The sequence below is a fragment of the Dipodomys spectabilis genome, unplaced genomic scaffold (assembly GCF_019054845.1).
Source record: "Dipodomys spectabilis isolate Male_0828 unplaced genomic scaffold, ASM1905484v1 ptg000297l, whole genome shotgun sequence".
NCBI classification, from domain to species: domain Eukaryota; kingdom Metazoa; phylum Chordata; class Mammalia; order Rodentia; family Heteromyidae; genus Dipodomys; species Dipodomys spectabilis.
The window spans coordinates 1,830,044-1,844,473 of NW_024870974.1; the positions used below are offsets into that span (position 1 = coordinate 1,830,044).

The 14,430-nt window shown below is 38.8% G+C and overlaps 1 protein-coding gene across 5 annotated transcripts in view; it reads right to left on the minus strand.

Moving 5' to 3' along the window:
* Sec24b (SEC24 homolog B, COPII coat complex component) overlaps positions 1–14,430 on the minus strand; it is a 70,436-nt gene that overhangs the window by 4,050 nt on the left and 51,956 nt on the right. For all 5 annotated transcript variants that reach the window (XM_042701708.1, XM_042701710.1, XM_042701709.1 and 2 more), the window contains 12 exons: positions 12,029–12,141; positions 10,558–10,676; positions 10,219–10,274; positions 9,774–9,980; positions 8,478–8,601; positions 7,958–8,116; positions 7,563–7,736; positions 6,760–6,870; positions 4,091–4,266; positions 3,407–3,544; positions 2,600–2,704; positions 1,454–1,546 (listed from right to left, as the gene is read on the minus strand). In XM_042701708.1, coding sequence (XP_042557642.1) covers positions 1,454–1,546; positions 2,600–2,704; positions 3,407–3,544; positions 4,091–4,266; positions 6,760–6,870; positions 7,563–7,736; positions 7,958–8,116; positions 8,478–8,601; positions 9,774–9,980; positions 10,219–10,274; positions 10,558–10,676; positions 12,029–12,141 — 1,575 coding nt within the window. The remainder of the gene's footprint in view (positions 1–1,453; positions 1,547–2,599; positions 2,705–3,406; positions 3,545–4,090; positions 4,267–6,759; positions 6,871–7,562; positions 7,737–7,957; positions 8,117–8,477; positions 8,602–9,773; positions 9,981–10,218; positions 10,275–10,557; positions 10,677–12,028; positions 12,142–14,430) is intronic.

Sequence of the window (14,430 nt, forward strand, 5' to 3'; positions counted from 1 at the left end):
CTGTGTCTTTTCTCCTAGTGGCTTAATCAATGGTCTCAAGCTGATTTTTGTAATATTCTATTTTACCACAGTGTTCTGAAGTATTCTTCATGAATCAAAACCCTTTCTGCACTCTTTTTTTTTTTTTTTTGGGTCCGGTCATGGGGCCTGAACTCTGGGCCTGGGCACTGTCCCTCAGCTCTTCAGCTCAAGGCTAGCGCTCTACCACTTGAGCCACAGAGCCACTTCTGGCTTTTTTCTTTTTGCTTATGTGGTGCTGAGGAATCGAACCCAGGGCCTCATGCATGCAAGGCAAGCGCTCTACCACTGAGCCACCTTCCCAGCCCTCCTTTCTGCACTCTTAACTGGTTCCACTGATTTGCTTATTGTGCCAGTATCACCGTGCTTAAATAACTGCAGCTTCAGATAAGGTTTACTATCTATTTAGTAAGACGTATTTGTCATATACCTTTCCCCTTTGTTGACTGTTCTTCCTTTTCAAATATTTCCTTAATACTATGATTTGTTGTATCTTAGAAATGGGATTAATTTTCAAAGTAAAAAAAACAAACAAAAGATCATAATAAGGACTAACTGAATGCCTATGAATTGCAGAAAAAAAGAACATATTTACAATACTCAAAAATAAAGTAGATCTTTCATTTCAATTAAACATACAGAGCTGCTTTCAAAATCCTATTTCTTTGTGTTGGTTAAGGGCATACTGAAAAAAGTAACATTACTTTAACCAACAGAGTACTTTAATAGAAGTCTGCAGATAATAATTTAAGTTAGAAGTTAAAATTGCTGGGGAGAGTTTGGCAGTTCCATCCTTGGTGTGGACGTGCGAGTGCTGAAAATGCCAGGGGCACAGCTTGCACACAAGTGTTCGTGTAGCGTCATTCAAAAAAGCCTCCCTCCCAAAGAAACAAGCAAACTTCCAACCACAGACTAGTTCCAGTCATAAAGAACAGAGTACTGGTGTAAGCCAGGCATGCATGAAGTGAAAGAGGCCAAACACAGAGATCACATGTTGAGTCATTCAACGTGACATGTCCACAACAGCAAGCTAATGAATAAAAAACACAGCACTAGCTGCCAGAGAGAAAGCAAAAATGAGTACTCTGTGATGAAAAGAAATGTTCTGAAATTAGATGGTGGTAATGGTTGTAAAACATTATGAATATACTAAAAGCCATTGAAATCATACACATGAAAACAGCTAAGCTCACCACATAAACCTTATGTCAACGAAAACATTAAAGACAAGTAATCTTAGTTACTCGGGAGGCTGAGATCTGAGGATTGTGATTCAAAGCCAGCCCATGCAGGAAAAGTCTGCGACAATCTCATTTCCAATTAACCAGCTGGTTAGAGCACTAGCTTTGAGCAAAAAATTCAAGGACAGTGCTTAGGCACTGAGTTCAAGCCCCAGTACTAGCACACATACACAAAAAGTCTAAAGTCCACTGACCATTTTCTGTGGTATTGATGCAAAATTAGGACATCCAAGCACTTCCTCTATGAAGTTATTGTCACAGCCTTTGCCAATCCAAATGTAAAACACCTAAAACAGAAATCAACAAAATATTTAAATGCACCAATAGTTAACATTAATTAATTACAGTTAATTCTCTTACAATTATCACACATAACTATATGTAACAACAAGTTAAAGAACTTCAATGAAAGCTGTTGATAAGTAGGGAGCTACAGAGGTGAGAATGGAGAAACAGGCTCTGTTGGGGACAGTGGGAGGCACAGCTAGAGGGAGTTTAGCTAACAAGAGGATGAATATGGTCAGAGAAGATGACCTGCATATAGAAAAATTGAACAATAAAACCTGTTCAAATTGTTTTAGGAAGGCAAAGTAATAGGTTAAAGCTGATTGCAGTACAATGTGTGGAAAAGTCACAATGAAACCCACCTCCCTGTATAACTAATAAGAGAAGTCATGAAAAAAAGGTCAAATGAATTATTTAAAATACAGTCAAAAGAAACACAATTTAAAATACTGTAGGAAGAAACACAAAAGAAGGAATGAAACCCAAAGTCAGCACACAGTGGAGCTACATAGAAGGATCCAGGTGGTGGTTTACATCTTCACTTAAATTTCAAGGCTGCCTATTAAATGTATTTTACCTTCTTCTTCACTGATTTCCCCACAGGAAGGTAATGCTGTATTTCAATCACTTTCTGTACTTTCAACTTTTGGGGGTTGTCCCTCCTCTGTGGCTATCCAAACCCTTTTCCTGCTCATAGGAACAATTTGCAGCTGTCTGGCCATTCTGACACACTCTTTACCTGCCGGCCCCATCACATAGCTACTTCTGAATCTCTTGAGATTTCTGACAATTGGTATAATTTGAACTACTCTTGAGGTCATTTTGAATTTTATGATTCTCAGGGTCTTGTTTCTCTTTATCAAGCATATGCAATCAACTATAATAAAAATGGATTAACCTATGATAAATAAGATGTCCAAATAGAAACGTCCTAAGGTAGGCTCATGTGAGTACCCATTTACTGTCTGGCCCTGGTCTTCTTCCCTCCCTGCAATAGCACCAGTGCTTCCCATGGACCTACTGGAACAGGAGAACATTGTTACAGAGGTGCTTACAGAGCCGCAGTCCAACAGGAAAGCACCTTCTCTTGTCAGCTTCTCTGCAGATAATTTTTGAAGGGGTGGCTGAGGCACTACCCTGTCATTAACGTGTATTGCACCCTGAAAGAGAAAGTAGAATATGAGTGAGCTAACATTCTGTCACTACATCTGGGAATTAGTGGCTACCTTAAGTATTAAAATGTGACAATTGAGAGTTTTGTATAATGTAAAGACTATTAATTCTATATTAGCACCTTGGCTGAAGGATTGCAACCATTAAATGTATTCAAATTTAAAAAGTTCAAACACAAATGCATCTGTTTCATTCATTTCTCTTTTAGGGCCAGAATATACTAAAAATATGACTAGTGACTGTCACATAGCAAGGTACATTTTTCTATTTCCCTACTAACATATTATTATGCTAAGAATACTAATGTCAAAGAATGTTGTTTTCACACAAAAAGAAAAAAGTACTACACATTTGCATGCTGAAATAGCTGTTAGCTACCAGATTGGGTTTTCTAGTAACTGATCCTGCAATCTGATTATATCAGAAACTGCCAATATCTATCAAGTACAAATGGAAATCACTCTATACTTTAGCTTTGTAATAAATAGTACATGAGTTAAATTACTTCATGTATGAAATTCCATAACTGCTGATTGATATAGTTTCTGAGAATCTAAGCTTCTGAGAATCTAAGCATCTAATTAGATCCAAATGTCCTTTTTTAATGTACTATTACCACACAAGGGAAAAGAATAGAGGAAAATGTTGACAATGCGGTAACTGTACAACTGTAACACTCAAAAGCATACCTCATCTGTCAACCTGTCTATCCTGTATAAGTTGGGATGAATCATTTTCATTAGATGAACAAGTGGCTGAGACTTGATCTGACACATGGCATACACACGATCATCCAGGCGAGTGCTTGTACCTGTTCTAAATGCTTTCTGCAAGGAAAAACATACAAGTTTCCAAGTCAAACACACACAGTAGACTACTACCAATCATAGAGCATGTCTTCAAAACGACAGGCCTGGATTCCATTAAGCTGACATTTAATAAGAAAGTGAGCAAGTTTCTCTTAGCTATATTATCATCATAAGAAAAACAGAGAAAAGAATACTTACCTTTCTATGGTAAGGATTATAAGATGATGAATGTGTTGGACACTTATTGTGGTGTTCAAAATAATGGGAAGGTAGTAAAAAACTAAAGCCCCTCCTTATTCTGTGTTCAGAAGCATGTATTAAGAGTGGGCCAGGACCACATAATACTCACATGGATAATGATAGAGAGGGCATATAGATGGTTTCACAAAAGTCATAATGTATTTTTATACCTTCATTTCCCACTTATGTTTCCCAACACTGAAGTGCATTATTCCCCTGGCTAAGTATTAAAATAACAACCTCTCGGCTTCATATCTCTATATGCAAGTAATCTGAGATTTTTTTTTTAAACTTTGTTAAATATAACCATGTGTCGAGAGCTACCTGTTTGAGAAGGGCCAAAACATAGAGCGGGAACAACTTGAGGGAGCCAGGGGCAATGAGCGCCGAGTGCTGCAAGTTGGAGACAGTAGAGCCGTAGGCAGACAGCGAGTCCACCACTGCGTTCACCAAGGCGTCCCTGGCATCTGACAGACTAGATGAGACCGAGCGATCGACAGCTGCAAAGCAACCCAAATGAAAAGGCACTTAACCATGAGATCCCTGTAAGTCCCCAGAGAGAACACAGACATGAATCATCTAAGAGACCAATAGAATGCACTTCATCTGTTCCCTCAGTAAATAATTAGTTCATTACCTACTTTTCTGAACTGAATATGATAAACCAGAACAAGTCTAGGTTCCTGCATTCTTCTGGACTTTCGTTTTAATCTCTTAAGTTTAAACACTTGGCTATTCTTGATAAAAAGAATGTATATCATCCATCTATTTCTGATACAGCACTGGAGATGATTCCATTACTCAAAGCAAAGTCACATGTGTAAAGAGCCATTTTTTTTCTGTACAACTGATGTAAATTACACAATCTAAGTAATCTCTTATGATCCTCTAAAATCTTCTTTACAAAAGCATTCCAGGTCAATAGATTAAAAAAAAAGAAAAAAAAAAAAAGAGGGCAAGCTGAACTTTTTTTGGGAGGTAAGAGGGTGGGGGGGCTGGTGCAGTATCAAAGAGTTTGAACTCATGGCCTGAGCACTGGTCCCTTAGCTTTTTCACTCAAGGCTGGTGCTTTGTAACTACTTGAGCCACACTTTATAGGTTTTTTTTTTTAATTTAAAATTTAATTGTATTGTCATGGTGATGTACATGGGGTTAGAGTTACATAGTAAGGTAGTCAGTTGTGGGGCTTGAACTCTAGGCCTTGGCACTGTCCCTGCACTCTTCAGCTCAAGGCGAGCACTCTACTGCTTGAGCCACAGCACCATTGCCAGTATTCTAGTGGTTTATTGGAGATAAGAGTCTCACGGACTTTCCTACCTAGGCTGGCTTTGAACCATGATCCTCAGACTTCAGCATCCAGAGTAGCTTAGGAATACAGGCGTGAGCTACCAGTGCCCGGCTACAATATAATTTTTAGAGCTGGGAGTGTTGATTCAAACTTTAGTCACTGTGATATGGGGGTGGAGAATGGAGGATCATGGTTTGAGAGATCAGTCCTAGCAAAAAAGAAACTTGTGAAACTCCACCTCCACCATGGCTATGCTCAGTGGCAGCTGCCCCAGCTACCAGGGAACTCAATGGCATCCAGCTGTCTACAGAGACACAAAGAAATGATATCTTCAATACAGGCATAAAGCAAAACTCTAGCTGGGTGCTGGTGGCTCATACCTTTAATCCTAGCTACTCAGGGAAGTTGAGATCCGAGAATCATGGTTCAAAGCCAGCCTGGGCAGAAAAGCCCATGAGACTCTTATCTCCAATTAACCACAAGAAAACAGGAAGTGGTGCTGTGGCTCAAAGTGGTAGAGCACTAGCCTTGAGCAAAAAGAGCTCAGGGAAAGCGCCCAGGTCCTAAGTTCAAGCCCTACCACCATCACCACCACCACCACCAACAAAAGCAAGACTCTACCTACAAAATAACCAGGTCAGAAAGGGCTAAAGCCATGGCTCAAGTAGTAGAGTATCTACCCTGAGAAGCAAGACCAAGTTCAATCCCAGTACTAACAAGAAAAATGAATCTATAAATCTATAAAAATGAATCTATAAATAAAGGTATTTGTGGTGGTGGTGGGGGGAACCTTATTGTATACATAATTCAAAATCTCGACAGAAAAATGGCGCTTGAAAAACTGAAATCCTGAGATGGGTGAGCACAGCCCAGTGGGGAAGCGGTTGCTCAAGTGTGCACACAGCCCTAGTTTTTGTTCTCAGCACTGCCCACCTGCAAGAAAAGGTCCTTGAATAATGCTATTATAATTTTGCCCAAACGACTCCAGATCTGTATTGGAAAGAGCAAGGATCACTAAAGGTCTAAAATTATCAATAAAGATTTGTTAAAAGCTGGGCGCCGGTGGCTCACGCCTGTAATCCTAGCTATTCAGGAGGCTGAGATCTGAAGATCATGGTTCAAAGCCTGCCTGGGCAGGAAAATCCGTGAGACTCTTATCTCTAATTAACCACCAGAAAACAGGAAGTGGCGCTGTGGCTCAAGTAGTAGAGCGCTAGCCTTGAGCTGAAGACCTCAGGAACAGTGCCCAGGCCCAGAGTTCATGCCCCAAGACCACCAAAAATAAAAACAAAAACAAAAAACAAAATAGTATATTGATTCCTGAAATTAAATGGCAATGCGAGACACAGCCTTCTGAATGTTACTTCTTTCCCTCAGCACTCCTCACAAGAGGTACCCATGCTGATTTTAGCACCAAGAGCTCAGTGCTGAGCTTAGTCCACTGTACAACACTTGAGTTTGCTCATACATTCATTTAAAGACATTTCGATTTTTTTTAAGTTTTCAGCAAATATTAATCCCAACAGATTGCTAAACTAAGAATTAGTAAGGAATATAAGAACAATCTACTTTGTGCTGCAATAATTGGAAATATAAAACAGACTCTCTAAGTGAGGGGTTTCTATGGCAGAAAAAATCCCACCTTCACTTGACTGTCTAGGCTGGCAAGCTGTGCTTGATTGGCCCCTTGTTCCCTTTCACTCACCCATGTTTGCCAGAAGGCAGATGGCGGCTTGAACATCCACTCCGGCATACACATCTGCTAAGGAACTCACCACCGGCAAACAAAGTGTGTGGACTCTGATCCTCCGCTCACCTAAACAGATGTGCATAAAGTGATGCAGAACACTGTTGGCCAAGTCTTATTTAAATTACTGTTTTTGCCAGATTAAATCATCAACAGGATTTTGAAATGTAACTCAAAGTTTTAAAATGAACATGGTTAGCATGTTCTTATTTCTTTGTTTTTGGTACTGGAGACTGAACCGAGGACCTCGTGTATGCTGGGTGAGCATTCTCACACTGAGCTACATCCCCAGCCTAACTAATAAGTGTCCAAGATAATTAAACACTCTGACTTTGTAGACTATGAATACATAAAACATGTGTAGTTGAAACTTAACATTCTCGTTTTTATTTTGATGTTGCTCGTTTTTGATTACCCAACAGAGTAAAGTATCAGAAAACTTAGGCTTTCAAAACAACACAAACAAATACCTTAATTTACAACGCAAAAAATAATGCAAAGAATGGATTTAGCTTAGCAGAAATGTATTTTCTGAGGAATGCAAGTTTTCCAAGCATGCAAGTACTTGCACATATACACATACAAACATATACAGTGTATTATCTAGTGATTTAAACATTAGTGTTAAGAACAACTTATCAGAACATACTTTTGGTTAAGTGCTGAAGCTGCATTAGTTCCCAGTACATTCATTCCTTCTCCTCATTCCACTAAGTGGAAGAGGCTTCTTGCAGGCCTCACTTCACTTCTGATAGCCTTACCTTTGCTCGACGTGTATAACAGTGCTGTCTGAAAGCACACTAAGGAAGTATCCGTCAAACTTTCCTCAATTGATAACTGCACTGCAAACCCAGCATCAGGATTGATGTTGGCAAGAGATAACAAGTCAGTGGAACGCACAAAGAAGTTTCCATGAAAAGTATGCATTGAAAGACCTAAGAGACAGAGAATGTGGTACAGAAGATGAGTAACAGTAGTTTCTTTACAACAGGCTAGTTACTTTCAAAATAAATAAATAAATAAAGTCAGCACCCCTCATTTTAAATCAAAGGGGGTATTTTGGCCAATGCTAACCTATCAAACAAAATCTTCTACAAGGAACAGTTGGTAGCATAGGTAGACCAGAAGTAACAACATCACATTTATAAGTTCATACCTTTAGTGCATCTTATCCTCATGACAGCTTCAAATCCAATTTTTCTTGTGAGATACCGTTTTAGGTCTTTTTGTAACTTTTCTGCTTGTGAAGGGTTGTGATTATAGTGGAAAGATGGATAGTAATAGATGCATCCTGCCGAGTACTTGGACATGCAAGCTTCAGAGAGAAACATAACTATTAGCTACAGAAGCAAGAATATTCTACTTGTTTAGCAGTAGTACAGATTCTAATGAAATCTGAATTATAATGAAAAGATCTAAGACAAATAACATGTAAGTCTTGTACAACAAAAATACTTATAAAATAGAGAAAAAAGGTTTACTTTAGAGCTTTAAAACAAAATACTGTCATTTTGTATTTGTCTAGGGCTTTAAAGTTTACAGATAACCCTCATAGACATTAAGCATCTAATTCACATGCCTTTCTCTCCCTAAACTGAGAAGAGTAAAGGACAAGTTCAGATTTAATCATATGCTAAAAATGTATACATAAGCAGATAAATGCAATGACATCTTACCTAGAGAAGCAAGATCAGAATACTGTGAACTCAAAAGGAACAAATCCACCGCAGTCTGCTGTCCTGAGCAGTCTAAAGCAAGTTTCTTATAAAAATCAGTTGCAGGGCCAAGGTGCTGTACTACCTAAGTCAATAGATCAGAGTAAGAGGTAGAAACTTCTAATCACACACACTTCTACGTCTCTCTTGCATCAAAAGAGGATGTCCTCTGCTCTACTACCATGCTATGGGTTTGTGAACAGACCCCCTACAATAATTGCTAATATTTATAAAAAAACACTTTCTGCCAGCACTGATTCAGATGTTAGACATAATTTCTCATATATATCCCATAGGCTATACACACACTAACACACAAACATACATACATGTATTTTTTTATGATGGTGAGGCTTAAACTCAGTGCTATGTTTCCAGCCCTTTTGCTTTAGGTTTTCTTCTCAGATAAGGTCTTACATTTTCACCTAGGGCTGCAATCTTCTTATGGCTCCCTCAAAGCTAGGATCAATCATTATACTCAGCTTTTTTGTTGAAATGAGGGGGTCTTCCTAATTTTTTCTTGTGACGGCTTTGAACCTAATCATGATCCTTCTGATCTTTGCCTCCCAAGTAGCTGAGAATACAGGACTGAACTACTGTAACTGGCCTTCCTATAAGTTTAATTATTAACTAATGCTAGGGATTGCACTGAAGACTGTGCACCTGCTAGGCAGGTACTCTATTACTGAAGGCCATCCCAACCATTATCTATCACAGATGAGAAAACTAAGGCAGAACTCATTAAATAACTTGTCTAAGATTACATAGCTATGGAGTGGTGAATGCTGGAAGAAATCCAAGGACTCTAACTCCAGACTGAGAGCTGGGAAATGTTACTCCATACTGCTACACAACAGGGCTTGAAATAAGGACCTAGGTTCTGTCCCTGAGATTTTGTGCTCAAGGATAGTGCTCTACCACTTGAGCCACAGTTCCACTTCCAGCTTTTTGTTGGTTAACTAGACGTAAGCATAATGGACTTTCCTGCCCTAGCTAGGTTTGAACCATAATCTTTAGGTCTCAATCTCCTGAGTAGCTAGGATTACAGGCATGAACCATTGGCTATTTCCTCATTTTTAAATGAAAGACTAAGTGACTTCTAAATTTTTACAACTTTTGCAAACAACAACAAAATTTAAAAAAATCTGAATTAATCTCTCCCTATTTACTACTATTATTATTAACAAAATTAAAAAGGACAATGAACAAGTCCTCACACAGTTTGTAGATATGACAGAGAAACTAAGCATAGAATACCTTTGTACTTGACCTTTGATTAGGATCTTCTCTGGACTGCAGAAGTCCTGCACCCAAGGAAGGTAACTGTGTCTGAAATACAGACACACGGCCCCCTGTTGGAGACATTAATTTAAAAGCAGCCTGAAGGGCAGGACCAAGGGCACTGTGTGTTTCTCGTGTATTGGTGAACATGTTTGGTAATGCGTTCAGTAAGTCTTTTATAAGCTGGGAAAACAAAGATTAAAATTTGAATTACTGAAAAGATAAGACAATATTCTTTAAAACATTCCAGAATATAGTGTCACTCCATCTCTAGGGACTGTAAACTAAAGAGTCCACAGACATTCTATATCCACATTGTCTACTGTCTGATATTACCGCATCAGGTAAACACGTTAATATCTAGCCACCAGATGAACTGACAGACACATTCTAATATTCTGAGGAAATAAATCAATCTCACCTCTTTGCTTTCGTATAGATTCACAAGTAGACTATCCGGTGTAGGTAGAAAAACATCTATAGGGAAAATAATCAACCAATCAAGTCAAAAGAATACAAGAAATTAGAAAAACTTATTTTTTTAAAAAATCAAGATGTCACACATAATATGCATTCTATCACTGTGATAACATACACTGGGTACATATTATCTATACACGTGTAGGCTACATAATATACACTGGGTACATATTATCTATACACGTGTAGGCTACATATACAGGTACAGCATTTGGCAAATGAGTTGTAAAGCGAAGCAGCCCATGACCCAGAATCTGTAGTTACTCTGCTGCCTGCTCACCGTCTATGTCAGACACAATCAACATCTGTGGCTGAGACAGTCCCTCCTGTAAGTTGTAGAAATGAATAGTGCTGTCAAAGGTCATGAAGCCTATTCTTGTTCGAGAATCTCCTGGAAGCCTAGAGATAAAAATGGCAATTTAAAATTCAAAGTAACATTTTATTTCAGAAAATAATAAGATAGTAAGTCATGTCAAATTTCAGAGGAGATAAAAGATGTATCTCTTATCTAAATTAATATAAACATAAAAAGAATGATGAACTATTTAATTCTCAGAGATGAGAATTATACTTCCAAAAACTGTATCACTATTTAAGTAAGATTATGGCACAGGGAAAAGGGGAATAAATAAAAATACATTATATGCAGGTATAGAAATATTATAATGAAACTCCTTACTATGTACAATTTAATATATGTGGTCTGGGAAGGTGGTTCAGTGGTAGAGTGCTTGCCTTGCATGCCAGAGGCCCTGGGTTCGATTCCTCAGCACCACATATGCAAAAAGAAAAAAGCCGGAAGTGGCGCTGTGGCTCAAGTGGTAGAGTGCTAGCCTTGATCTGAAGAGCTGAGAGACAGCGCCCAGGCCCAGAGTTGAGGCCCCACAACCGGACCCCCCCAAAAACAAAAAAAAAAGTCCCATAAACTCCAATTAATCAACAAAAAGCAGCGCTGGAGGTGTGGCTCCAGTGGTAGAGCATAAGCCATGGTTAACATACATTTTTTTGAGGACATTTCAAATCTCCTTAGTATTTTTTGAGTACAATAAACTAACTATAGCTATCATCTCGAGTGGATCCTCTTGTGTAATTAAAATTCTGTCTCCTTAGACCAACATCTCTATGATCCAACCCTGTTCTCAACCATGGGGTACTCAGCTTTCAGTGACTGGCTTAGGTTACTCAACATAATATCCTTCAGATCTAGCCATGATATCTAGTCATCCAGACTGTTTATACCCAGGCTATGTTATTACTTTCTGAGCCTCAATGTTCACATGATTTTAGTCAGAGGGCAAGTTTGGAAATATCTAACATTTTTACTAAATTTAAAAAATTTTAAGTTAACCTAGGCACTGGTAGCTCATGCTTGTAATCCTATATATACATGCAGGAGGCTGAGATCTGAGGATTGAGGTTCAAAGCCAGCCCAGACAGCAAAGTCCATGAGACTCTTACCTCCAATACTTAACCACCAGAAAACTGGAAGTGGTGCTATAGCTTAAAGTGGTAGAGCACTGGCCTTGAGCCAAAGAGGTCAGGGATTGCACCCATACCCTGAGTTAAAATTGTTTTATGTTATTAAATTGTAACAACTCAAGTAGCAGGCTCCTTATTCTATGGCAGAAAGTTTATAGATACATATGACTAAACCTAACAAAACCCAAACCCATAAATTACAAATAAACACTTCATGTCTTTTTCTATATTTATATACATATACGTAACTGTCAACAAAAATATAATCTTACTTGTCTAAGTTTTCTAACAGGGATTGGCACAAAATTGTTAAGTAGCCAGTTTCCTCTGCGTTGTGAGACACATCTAAGACAAACAGGTAAACTGCGGGCTGAGGAGGACGAAGCTGAAAGAAAAAAAAAAACAACAATGCAATTTATGTAGAAAGTTCAAATTTGTTCTTTTTACATCACTGTTACTACTGAATATTTACTGAGTATTCTGTACCAGAAATGCACAACAAACAGGATTGCTATTTTCTAAGATCTTACATGCTTTCCTTAAATGAAATTCCTCTCTTACAAAATTTGTTGGGGTTTGAGCACAAGAGACAGTTGTCACAGTTGAACAGGTGCATTAAATGTGTTCCTGATAAGGAATGTTGGCAAAGAGATCATTTAAAGGTGGCCTCATTTATTATTAATACAAACTACTGAATAATTAATACAAACTACATATAAAATGCTTGTTTTTGGCAGTGGTGAGGATGAGCCATCCATGCACATGCTATCTGCTACTTAGCTCTGTCCCCAGACCATGTAAGTTTCTATTTTTTTCTTCAAAACAATAAAATAAAATAAAACTTGACATTATCTATTTGGTCACCTGATAATGGCTGAATCCTAAGGTAAAGTGCTAAGTATAAAGGAAGTCCTTGTGATGGTATTACAAGCATATTTTTTAAAAGTCCATATTGGTCAGAAAAATATACTGACATACTGTGGGTATGATGATATGATGGCTCAGATTAGCATTTGTAAATTCCAGGGAAGACAAGGAAAAAGAGAAGTAGCTAGGCTAACAGACTAAATTCTTCCTTATAGTGATAGAGTGTACATATGAGTACATACCAAGACCTCTTTTTTGCAGTCCTAGAGATTTGACCCTCATACAGGCTAGACCAGTGATCTACCACAGAGTTACCCCTCAAATCCATGAAGTGTTTTTTTTTTCAATGCCCATGAAAGGTTATATAAATCATAAGAAAAAAATTAAGATCTTTTTTGTTTTGCTATTTTAATTAGATCCCAAAGTTGAGAACATAGAAAGTTATAAAGGTCAGAAGCTGAGAGAAGTGATAAAGAGAAAGTTTACTATAGTCCACTGGAAATAGACACAGAAAGTACAGTTACCTCATAATAGGATAAATTACACACGATTACATAGGAGATAATAAACATTACAGAAGATGGGAAAGCACATCTGTTATTTTTGGTCGGCCGTGGGGCTTGAACTCTGGGCCTGAGTGCTGTCCTCCAGCTCTTCAGCTCAAGGCGAGCGCTCTACCACTTGAGCTACAGCGCCACTTCCAGTTTTCTGGTGGTTTATTGGAGATAGGAGTCTCACGGTCTCTCCTGCCCAGGCTGGCTTTGAACCGCGATCCTCAGATCTCAGCCTCCTGCATAGCTAGGATTACAGGCGTGAGCCACCAGCGCCCGGCTTACATCTGTTAGTCTTATGCAGCTTTCTCTGCTAGCAGCACTAAATTGCTACAGCCATCAAGGATTAGAAATAAAGATATAGGAAAAAACATAGCTACTATACATATATTAAAACAGGCTGTGGCATGGCTCAAGTGGTAGAGCACCTGCCTGGCAAGTGAGGTTTGATCCTGAGTTCAAACCTCAGCATCACCAAAAAGGACCTCCCCAGAAAGTATTACAGGGGCTGGGAATGTGGCTTAGTGGTAGAGTGCTTGCCTAGAGTCCATTACTCAGTACCACATAAATAGAAAAAGCTGGAAGTCTAGCTGTGACTCAAGTGGTAGAGTGCTAGCCTTGAGCAAAACAAGCTCAGGGACAGAGCCCAAACCCTGAGTTCAAGCCCCAGGACTGGCAAAAAAGAAAAGAAAAGAAAAGAAAATTACAGAGAAGGCTAGGAGTGGTGGTTCATGCCTCTAAACTCAGCTACTTGTAAGGCAGAGACTGAGAAAATAACAATTTGAGGTCAGCCTGGGCAAAAAGTTAGTGAGACCTCAATCTTTACTTAATCAATAAGCCAGGCATGGTGGTCTGCATTTGAAACCCCAGCTGCATAGAAATGTTAAGTAGGAGAATTACAGTTTGAAGCTGGCCATGGTTAAAACTGTGAGACTCTACCCAGTTAAAAAGGCTAGAGTACCTATCTAACAAGTGCGAACCCCTGAGTTCAAACCCCAGTACTGCCAAAACAATAATAAAATATGACAAAGTATATGAGCAGGACATAGGCTGATTTTTTTTGTATTCGTTTTTTTTCCTGCCAGAAGTTTGAACTCTGAGCCTTGAACTTGCTGGGCTTGCTTGTCTAGCTCATGCTCTGTTACTTGAGCCATACCTCCAGGCTGGCTTTTTGTTGGTTATTATCGGAGATGGAATCTCTTATTAGACTTTTCTGTTGGAGGCTGGCTTTGAACTTCAATCCTCCAAATCTCCTG